Source organism: Triplophysa rosa, linkage group LG19 (genome assembly GCF_024868665.1).
Source record: "Triplophysa rosa linkage group LG19, Trosa_1v2, whole genome shotgun sequence".
Lineage (NCBI taxonomy): Eukaryota > Metazoa > Chordata > Actinopteri > Cypriniformes > Nemacheilidae > Triplophysa > Triplophysa rosa.
The window spans coordinates 3,586,460-3,596,859 of record NC_079908.1 but is presented as its reverse complement, the minus strand read 5'-3'; the positions used below and the strand labels follow the sequence as shown (position 1 = coordinate 3,596,859).

Below are 10,400 nucleotides of genomic sequence, written 5' to 3'. Positions count from 1 at the left end.
TGAGCTTTCAGGTGCACAAGTTAGTTTTGCAACGGGTTTATCGCGAAAGTAGTAGCAAAAGTCAAGGCGGGAAGATTTGAAACTGCAGTGACAGATTTGAGAGGTTGTAGATGCCTATTTGTGGTTGCAATTCAAATCTGAATCTAGGAAAACGTGTAAATATGTGCTATGCATTTGTATCTGCCAATTTATTTTGTAAATGCCAGTTTACACATTTGTGACTATTTTTCTGCAACTTCAAATGCAGAAGACAGATTTGTGAGTTTTGTCCACGAGTGCAAATCTCAACATTCAATTTCAGTTTTTTATTTGACAAGTTTTCACATTGGGGCTGTGAGTGTACATTTTAGTGTACAGGTACAAATACTTACTTTACAAGTTCACAAATTAAAATCTACATGCTCTCAAGTTTTGCTACTGAAATACCTTCATAAGTGATATGGTAAAGAGGAATTTTGCAACATAACTGTATTCTAGTGTGACTGTGTTAACTTTATTATGTTTCATTAACATAAAAATAGTGTTTATTTTATGCTGCCTGGTAATGAAAATATCTGATTGTTTGGTGTTTATTAGTTCTGCACTATTCCTTATTGTAAAAATCAAGCATGCCATATTAACCGAAAAGCTTGCTAGATAAAATTATTCATTTAGTCAGCATTGCATGGCCAGTTTCACAATCTGACAGAGATAAACGACTCCGTATTTCATGAAACTCTTGTTAAAACCGCTTCACTGCATTTTATCAAGGGCGTATGTGGCCACCTAGTGGCATGAAATAAAATAACATGTTACAGATTAGATTATGACAACGGATTTTCTTATGAAATTTCATTTTAATTAAGAATATTTTGACGTCTGATGAAAAGTGTAATTATTATAGCATAGCTATGCTTTAACACCAGTGACAGAACAAATACTGTTTGTTTCCTGACACCTTAACAAAAACAAAAAAACTGAGGATTTTGGTTCTATTAAATTAAAATAACATTACAGATACATTTAGCAAAGAAAAATCACCAGTTAGTCTTAAAATACGTTTAACAAGCTACAACAGACATAAAATCCTGTTAACAATTATTTTTAAGTTCATCCAACAGCGATCTTTATCACACCTCTGCTACTTTTAGTTTAAGTGCCAGACTGTTGAAGCAAAGAGCTACTTGATATTCACAGAAACATTCAGCACAGGTCTAGACAGCAGCTCAGAAAATTCAGCCTTTAAATGGGGATTTATGAATATAACTGTCTATGTTGCCTATGCATAGTAATATAGTTTAGGGGTTTATGCTGAGATTTAATGACATATTTCAAACTTTAGTTCAGTAAGAGAAAACCCATAAAGAGAAAAAGCAGGATATTCATCTATTTATTCAACATTGTCATTTATTTGGAAAAGTTTGTACATTCAGAGATTTACAGCTGTATGTGACGTCATAAACATATCAATGATACAAACAATATAACTGTATTTCAACCTGACAACTGTTATCATTTTAAGATTTTCCAGTAAGTGTACATCCTACAACACAGAAGTGGGTTTTAATAAAGATATATTAGGCTAAACGCCGACAAAATTGAGTTAAACAAGTGGTTGTGAGGGCAGACAGAGAAAGGGGTTCATAACTCAAATCTCCAAGTGGAAGCGCTGAGACGCGGTGATGAGAAATGTGCCGAGGTCACACAACCGCTGAATTACAGACATCCTGTCTTTACTCGCTCAGTGATTCCTGGAGGCCAGAAACATCAGCGCTTTCAGTGCAACACAGCAAATCAAATAAAAGAAAGAAGCTCATTAGGACGTTCATAGTCATTCTGTTCATAATGAAGCCAGTTCTTGTGTCAGTCGCTCTTTCTCTTTCTGGAGTTCGATGATACTTTGTTTATTCTGTTCCAGACGGTCCTCTAGCCACTGTAGCAGCGGGCCGCTTATAGCCGACATCTGACTGCACAGGTTTTTAGTGAACACTGAACAACACACAGATACAAACTACATAAGCACACATGTTTACAAAACACAGATAGAGATTTTTTTTTAAGTTTCACTAATAAACAATATTTCCAAACTATACACATCTTATTAACAAATGGTAAATGCAATTACATAGTACAAAATTATTTTGTTTCACTTTCGCTACCTTGCAATTTTAGATATTATCAATACATTACCTGATCCATTATGTATCTTTGTGATCGGATCCAGATGAGTTAAACTACAAAAAAGGAAATGGATGGAACACGGTCAGTACAAAGCATCTTTGGACAATTTCCATGACTTCTAGATTAGCCAGTGGAGAAAAGAAAATCATATGAGATCCCAAGAAGCAATTTAGTATAAAATAATGTGAAACATGGATTATTCTGGTAATGCCTCTTTACCTGTGAATTCTTCGATATGTGTCCTGTTCTTCTTGACAGAGAATTCTGGGCAGTTCCACAGCAGACTCCAGGCAAACTTTTCCAATAGCTTCATGTGGGACAACATGAATTGGGATCTCAATCCGCTCATACCTTATCGTATGGGAGAAAAATGTGTCTTAGGCAACAATCCGATTCATAAGCAAAAAAGAGTGTTTCTAGCACACTATGCATGTCTTCATAGCTCTGACTGGGTTGTATTAAGTTTGCTATTTTGGTCACTACATAAATCCTATATATCAATGCATGTTATTTTATACTTCTAATATTCTCAAATGTGAGAAACAGTAATAATAAAGAATGAACGTTTGTGTCCAAACTTCTGAAGTAATGTCGATTAATGTAAAATAAGAAAGTTACATATATATTGAAGTCGAACTGATTTTAAAAGGTTTGTTAAAAGTTACAGAAATACTATTCATTAAAGGGTATAGTCATCATTTACTCATCATGTCATCATTTACTCACCCTCAGGTTGTTTCAAACCTGTATACATTTCTTTGTTCCAATGAACACAGAGAAAGATATTTGGAAGAATGTTAGCAATTTTCAGTATTGTGACACCATCCACTACCATAGAAGGAAAAAAAATATTGTAGTTTTTTGTTCTGTTGAACACAAAATAAGATATTTTGAAGAATTTAGGAAAACAAAAGAGTTCTCGGGCACCTTTGACTACAATTTAATTCTTCCTACTATGGTAGTCAACGATGTCCCGGAACTGAAAATGACTAACATTCTTCCAAATATGTTTCTTTGTGTTCATCGGAACAAAGTCATTTATACAGGTATGAAGTTACATGAGCGTGAGTAAATGATGACAGAATTTTCATTTTTGGATGAACTATCCCTTTAAAGAAAAAAACAAGAAGTGCTTTACTTACTCTGAACCTTTCTGGGCCTGGACTGATTGAAAACATGTATACAGAACTCTACCAGTCTAGAAACAAACAAATCACAGACAAAATCACTCTAAAGCTAGAAGATTGAGAATAATGTGTTATTATATGTATTATAGGCTATTTGTTGAGTCACGTCCCCATTAAACCACTGCATGACACATCATCATTAAAGAAAGCATATGCACCAGTAAATAAAAAAAAACATGACACTAACTGGCGATCAAAACTAGCATTACTTCACTTTCCCACTGAGATGCACTTAACATACCTTTGTGTTCTTGTCTTCTATAAAGCATGAGAAGATGAGACCAACAAATCCCTGATCCATCATCTGGTACATTGCTTGAGTCCTAACATCTGTACAGGGCAAAAATAAATGATTTAATACAAGAATAAAGAAATAAATCATACAAAAAATATCCATTCAAAAATAAATATAAAAGAAAATCTAAATGAGAGAGCGTCTGCAGGACAACACGAACCGACATGTGAGGGCCACACAGTGATGTGCGGATGAGAGTGGTACCAGCCCACAACTCTCATAGGACGTCCCGTCATCTCAGCTAACCTGTGCCTCATGTTAAGAACAAATGTTATAAAGATGGAAAAACAAGGTAGTACACTACTGTCTGGTCAGATCTGCAGCTTATGACACATGTGAATCACGTCATGACTTTGAATATACTAATACTAATATGTTAAGCAGAGTATCATAATATTTATCAAACAAACACATAATCCCATATATCGCATTGTATAATATCAATACTATATATGACTAGAATAGTATCTTACAAAGACCCAACGCATATATGACAACGCGTATATGACTGAAAGGATATCTCAGCTTCAGTAGATGCTGCTGACAGCTGCTCGGGTGAAATCTCCACTCTGTCTTTCCTCTTGTCTGACCGACGCAAAATAATGACGGAATGAATGTGAACGATGCGGTTTGTGTCCACCTAAAATTTACAGCGGTAAAGAGTTTCATAACACATCTGATGCCGTAAACCAATACACAGATTAAACTTAAGATATTCACCTCGCCAATGCACAATCCCATGACTTCCTCTTTCTCCGTGCTGAGAGCATGATTCATACAGACAAGAAACGCGTCGGACTCTAAATGCACCGCATTCACCGCCATATTATTAGAAGTAATGTAATTAATAATGTTGTGCTGAGTTTGATTGCTTGTTTATGACTGGGCAGCACTTCCGCATCTCCTTCTTCAAAGTTTCACGGCGGTTGGCAAATCAGCTTGTGGTGCACACATTGCCACCTACTGGAACATTTGCGCATGGGCAAAGTGTGTGTTCCGCATCATAGATGGATCGTACGGCGCTGACTTTACAGTCCAGTCAAAACTCAAAAATGACAATGCAGTATGTTATCTAAAAAAACATCAGTGTCAAAGAAATTATGGTACACATTTTTTGTGACTGATATGTCACAGGGTTCCCACACTAATAGACCAATGAGACTGCACTAAAAAACTGCATTGTCAAGCTGATACAGCAACCATAAAAATCTATATGAAGAGTTTAATTCCAAAATGAGATAACTCCGTTTTTAAAATTTGTCAAAACCATGTTTTTTTATTGTGCATTCCAATTAATACCAATCAAACTGCAGTTGATTTGTTTTGATTGAGTCATAATAACTAAAAAATACAGCTAACTAACACAATAAAAACTTGATAACAATGAAAACATGATGAGTTTTGAAAAAAGTTATCTCATTTTGGAAACGAACTCTTCATATATTTACTATATTATTGTTATTATAGTAATATTAATACGTTCTTTAAAATGTCCTGTCATGTTACACTGGCCATATCAAAAAGAAACCAACGAATCTCGATATATTCCTAAAGAACTGAATGGATGAGTTATTTATTTATTTTTCCTTGGTTGTGTTTTACTCCAAAGGACCCATATCAATACGTTTTTGTAATGTCTTTGTAAAGTATCCATTTATCGCAGCAGCGGATAAGCGGCCAGTGCGCGGTCTTTATGTGTCGCGCACTATGTTTCCGACCGGAAGAAATAGAGATGCACACATAAACAACACAAGCTTCTCTTCTTCATCAAAGTTGCAACTAAAATCTTACAATAAGATGTCGCAAAAAGATCCTTGTCAAAAGCAGGCCTGTGCGATACAGAAATGTTTACAAGGTAGACTAAAAAGTAATCATGTCGCACATGAAAAGTGACTACGAGCTGGTGTTTCCGAGAAATTCACCTGTATTGTGTGTGTGTTAAATGTTTTAACAGCCAACAAATACATGGAAAGTCGTTGTGACGATGTGATCCGAGCCATGAAGAAGTGTTGTGAAGCGCATGCAGGAGAAAACTCTGTGTGCTGTTCTGGATTTACCAAAGACATCAAATCTACAAAGACAACAACAACATAGCATGCGTTGATATATCGGGGTGATCTGTGGAGTCTTTACCTCGTGCGCGTTAAGCACATGTTGAATAAATATTTATCACAAATACGGTACAAGTGTGTATTCATCACTGTCATCCTCTACTCATAAAATTCAGCTTTCAAATAAATCAGAAGCTGCTTTAGATGTAATCATTTTATTATACCCAGTAATGCATTTTAGAGCGAATGTTGTTCATTGATACATACTGTACAACATAATTTTTTGCCTTTGTAAATTTACTTGTTACTTCATCTTATGACCAAACCTCATTTTATGAAGTGACATCAATCACCAATGAGAAAACAGTTTACAGGTTCTCTTTAAGATGATATACACCAGGGATCTGTGTAGAAAGCCAAAGGAAACACATAATACATCATTTTTAACAAAAGAAAATGACCTTTTATTCACCCTTTGTTTTTAAAATCATGTCTCAATTTATTACAACAACGTACTTAAAGAGTGCACAAAAATGTTCACTTGAGTTTGAACATTTAAATGCACTTTGCTCTATAATACACTTTTTAAGTATTTTTAAGTTTATATATGGATTTAAGGGTGTAATTTCACTCAATTTACTTGTTTAAACAAAATTCGTTTCAAAAATGTTTTGTACCAAAAATATATAGCAAACTGTTCAAATATGAGCATAACAAAAGTGTAACAGGGCAACAGGTACAAATGATAAAAACGATGCTTGTCCAAAAAAGTAATGAAAATACATACTAGCATGCTTAAATACACCTGATGAATACATTATAATATGCCTAAACCTATTAATTAGAGCCCAGACAAAAAAGGAGTGCAAAGTGTAATACAAGCTTCAATAACACACTTCCAAAGCTGTAATCTGCTATATATGTAATCGATAGATATTCTTCATTCATAAGACATAAAGGTAGTATGAGAGAGAGAGAGCGCATCTATGAGGCCAGACCCAGCAGAAATCCACCAGCAAAGCCTCCTGTGAGAACAATGTTTTTCTTGACAAACACCTGCACCTACAGAAAGACAAAACAAGACATCCTTGTTTGTCATTAAGAAATGTCAACAAATTCTAAATTTATTTACATGCTTGTTTGTTTGGAGAGTGAAATATGACCTGTTGTTAGTTTACTCGGTTCATGTGTGTTTTCCAGCATATAATAAAAATAATATATTTAAATGGTTGCATAAAATATTTGGTGTTAAAATGTTATTTACCTCATTGAATTTTGATCTCACTTCTTTGGTTGGCTTTTCTGTATTTAGCTTCAGTTGTTTCTTGGCTTGGTTCACATCGTGCTCCACTCTTTTCCAGTCTATTGTAATGTAGCCCGTGTGATGAGCGATCTGAAAGTACAGAACAGATTTTTTGTAGCTTTCCCCATGTCAAATGAGAAGTTACAGTGCATGCACATAATTCAAATACAGTTTTAACAGTTACCTGGAGCAGAAAGAATCCTCCACCAACAGCTGATGCAGCAACCTTCCCGACTCTCTGAAACAAGTACCCTGCACACCTAAAAAAAAAACATACACTGAATACAAGAAACAATCTTTTTCTCATACTAAGGTACATACTTGTATACTTATATTACTTCTTCAACTAAGCTCAGTACTCAAGGGTGCGACAGTGTTCTTGTTACATGTCAATGCTATCCAAACAGATGTGTCCATGTAAATATCATGTATTACCAGCCAGTCACTCCTCCAATGGCCAGCTGTGTTGCAACAGAGTACTTCTCAGCCACAGGTCCAGAGTTATTTTTGCCAAACATTTTGTTCCACCACCTTTGTTTCTTGACATGCTCTGCCAATTCCAAAACATCAAAGGTTTCGCCGTCTGTCGAAATATAAAGATGTGCATTTTTTTTAAATCCCAATTTTAACTCAAGACTCAAAATATGATGTCAGTACGTACAAAACCACTGTCACGCAGGTCAGCAACACAAAAAATTAAAGAGTACACAATTTGTTCCTGTAACTAGAGCATTGTGTCAGCAGTTCAAAGGTCATAGGTTCGAATCCCAGGACACTGTACTTTGCTTTGGATAAAAGCATCTGCTAAATGCATAATTAGTAAGGATGTAACAATGTTATCGATTTCGTGTTATTATCGCAATAGCAAAATTGTCTCAATATTATCGTGGTCACATGACTGTATCGATAGGTCTTCCAGGCCTAACATAAAGAATGTTAGAAAAAAATAATAGATGTTACCTTTGGCAAGGTCTATCTGGTGGGCAATTCCAACGTTATGGACGTGACATTTTGCGTTATGGACGTGACATAAAAATGCTCAGAGAATGAATTTGTTACGAATGTATTGAACCATCTGTTTATATTTTACTGAACCCTTGTTGACAGAGTCTAAACATCAAAAAATGTCAGTCTATGAAAAAAATTATTTAAAAAAAGGGAAATAAACATGCGTTATGGATGTGACCAAAAAAAAGGATGCGGTTTTTGGGAGACAATAAACTTTGTAGGATTTCTGTAAAATAAAATGCACAATCCTGAAGCAATAATACCCAATGAATGGAGAAGGGATGCCTTTTTATAGAACATAAAATAGTTACTTTATATTAATTTTCATGTGTCCATTTATGAGGAATATGTAGCGTTATGGATGTGACAATCCTGAAAATGGCACTTACCTGACTATGAAAAATCATGCACTAAAAATAAAACAAATGCTTCACAAATTTGAAGAGAGATCTCACATGGGTATTTGAACCACCAAATGTTAAAATCTGTGCTGTTACCATAGTAAAAACCGCTGGTAAAAACTTTATTTTTTCGTGGTAAGGTTGACATTTTCACAGAATTGCCCTGGTGCAATTATTTTATTTTATAAAAGGGATTTTTAGGTCATCTGACCCATCTCATACTATAACTCACACCTCTAAGCAACAGTAATGATTAGAGGACAAAGAAAAGAGGATGCTTACGGCACGTTTCTAAGTCATCATTGGTCATTTTAAATACAGCAATAAATATTGCACCTTGGACTTTATACCGAGGTACAGTGACATTTTGATATTGTTACATCCCTAATAATTTGATATTAATCAAAAAGAAATTATAACACGCGCATGATAACATTCGGATGACATTACAGTCACGTTGATACTTGATCTGGTTACCTTATGACACACCAGAAAGTAAAGCAGCAGAAGTAAAACAACATGCACACTGTGTACTACTTTCATTTTCTGTTGGAACAATTCCAAACTAACATGGTTGCTCTAAATTACAGTTGAGATATAGATCTGACTGGACAGTGAAGGTGTCCCTACAGGGCCTCATGCCTTGACAATAACCTTGTCCAAAGAAGTGACCTTGTTGGACTCCAGACATAAGCCTGACACAGAAATAGCACATACTGCAGCCAAGGGCAACACAGTATCGCTTTCAGACTGATCTGAAGTCAAGAGTCCTACGGACGATTCAATCTGAGCTGTAACGCGATGAGCCGACCGCTTACTGACAAAAAATTCATATATTTGACATTCAACATGAGCTGGCACGTTATCAACACTGACAACTTTTCTTTTGAACTATGATGTAACATGTTAATATGAAGATGCTCGTGTCTTTGCGCTTGTTTAAATCCTTCTGTAGGGTCCGGCTAAAGTCAAGATGACAGTGCGTGTTCTCTTTCAAAGAAAGCAGGTTTTTAGTATGCCGCTATTGTGATGCTGCTTTTTTAAATTACCCCATAAAGGGGAGTGAGTGTGTGGTTAAAATGACTCATTCACCACAAACATTGGCATTTACATGTGACTTTCTGTACTCGGATGATCTGTGAATACGCTGGCAGCGTCATTATAAAATGTTATTATAATATTAATGGGACACTTTAACACATAATCTTGGTATATAACTTTACGCAGTTTAAATAATAAAGTCCTGCTTAAAAAGCAGATGGTTATATACACGGAATTTAGCAGCTCTAAGACTAACGTTACTTTCATGAAGGCTCGTATTACGATAGTGTCAAGTAGATAAAATAATACGCGTCCTGTTTAAATGTTTAAAGAGTGATGATTAAAGATAGCACGACGCTTACCTTTCTTGTCGGTCATTTTTCCTCGCGTTTTCTACCCGGGCGATAATCCTGCGTGCACGTTTCCGTCACGTGACTGCCACAGTATGCGCTCTGCGCAGACGGACCGCTGTGCGACATCAAAGTAACGCTCCATTTTTTTGTTTAATTCCCTTGATATGGCCTTTCACGGCCATGTTAATATAATCATTTTTATAGTGAAAATCACAATTTTAGTGAATATTACAAGAATCTGCATAAGTATGTACTGTTTGGGCCTATTGTATATTTATCCATTTTGTACAATTAAAAAACAAGAAGCCAGGAAGCAAAATAATATATGGGATGACAAACCAATAATACACTGCAATAATAGGCTAGATCTTTTTATGGGCTTTTCTTTTGCTTTTTTCAGCTTTTCCTCTATTGTCTATGTGGACTGTGATTTTCTAGATCAGAGATTCACAAGATTGTGTTTAATATCCTATAGCATAAAATATTTTCACCACAAAGGACCTCTGATGTTTAACCTGTCCATAAATAAAATTAATTATTGCATTAACTTGTTTCAGAGTAAACATTTATATTTGTATTGGTTAAATTAATTTGATTTAAT

The 10,400-nt window shown here is 35.3% G+C and overlaps 3 protein-coding genes across 3 annotated transcripts; 1 reads left to right on the top strand and 2 right to left on the bottom strand.

The window, feature by feature from the left end:
• Positions 1–1,359: 1,359 nt before the first annotated feature.
• brcc3 (BRCA1/BRCA2-containing complex, subunit 3) lies at positions 1,360–4,561 on the bottom strand. The gene is made up of 8 exons (XM_057360888.1): positions 4,363–4,561; positions 4,163–4,282; positions 3,803–3,890; positions 3,589–3,677; positions 3,303–3,358; positions 2,380–2,511; positions 2,170–2,213; positions 1,360–1,968 (listed from the first exon to the last, which is right to left on the bottom strand). The coding sequence occupies exons 1-8, from the start codon at positions 4,465–4,467 to the stop codon at positions 1,820–1,822; spliced, it is 783 nt and encodes a 260-aa protein (XP_057216871.1). The 5' UTR covers positions 4,468–4,561; the 3' UTR covers positions 1,360–1,819.
• Positions 4,562–5,368: 807 nt separating this feature from the next.
• On the top strand, positions 5,369–5,818 carry cmc4 (C-x(9)-C motif containing 4 homolog (S. cerevisiae)). Its single transcript, XM_057360891.1, has 2 exons — positions 5,369–5,497; positions 5,597–5,818. The coding sequence occupies exons 1-2, from the start codon at positions 5,440–5,442 to the stop codon at positions 5,734–5,736; spliced, it is 198 nt and encodes a 65-aa protein (XP_057216874.1). The 5' UTR covers positions 5,369–5,439; the 3' UTR covers positions 5,737–5,818.
• Positions 5,819–5,898: 80 nt separating this feature from the next.
• fundc2 (fun14 domain containing 2) lies at positions 5,899–9,897 on the bottom strand. Its single transcript, XM_057360890.1, has 5 exons — positions 9,809–9,897; positions 7,432–7,579; positions 7,181–7,256; positions 6,958–7,086; positions 5,899–6,755 (listed from the first exon to the last, which is right to left on the bottom strand). The coding sequence occupies exons 1-5, from the start codon at positions 9,822–9,824 to the stop codon at positions 6,678–6,680; spliced, it is 447 nt and encodes a 148-aa protein (XP_057216873.1). The 5' UTR covers positions 9,825–9,897; the 3' UTR covers positions 5,899–6,677.
• Positions 9,898–10,400: the final 503 nt, after the last annotated feature.

Excerpts from the sequence above, each read along its gene's own strand:
- brcc3 (XM_057360888.1), bottom strand. The coding sequence starts at position 4,467 with ATGGCGGTGAATGCGGTGCATTTAGAGTCCGACGCGTTTCTTGTCTGT. Across the intron at positions 3,891-4,162 it reads CAGCATCTACTGAAGCTGAG|AGGTTAGCTGAGATGACGGG; the intron begins ATATCCTTTCAG and ends AACATGAGGCAC. Across the intron at positions 3,359-3,588 it reads TAGAAGACAAGAACACAAAG|ACTGGTAGAGTTCTGTATAC; the intron begins GTATGTTAAGTG and ends GTTTGTTTCTAG.
- cmc4 (XM_057360891.1), top strand. The coding sequence starts at position 5,440 with ATGTCGCAAAAAGATCCTTGTCAAAAGCAGGCCTGTGCGATACAGAAA. Across the intron at positions 5,498-5,596 it reads GATACAGAAATGTTTACAAG|CCAACAAATACATGGAAAGT; the intron begins GTAGACTAAAAA and ends ATGTTTTAACAG.
- fundc2 (XM_057360890.1), bottom strand. Across the intron at positions 7,087-7,180 it reads GAGGATTCTTTCTGCTCCAG|ATCGCTCATCACACGGGCTA; the intron begins GTAACTGTTAAA and ends CTGTACTTTCAG. Across the intron at positions 6,756-6,957 it reads TGAGATCAAAATTCAATGAG|GTGCAGGTGTTTGTCAAGAA; the intron begins GTAAATAACATT and ends GTCTTTCTGTAG.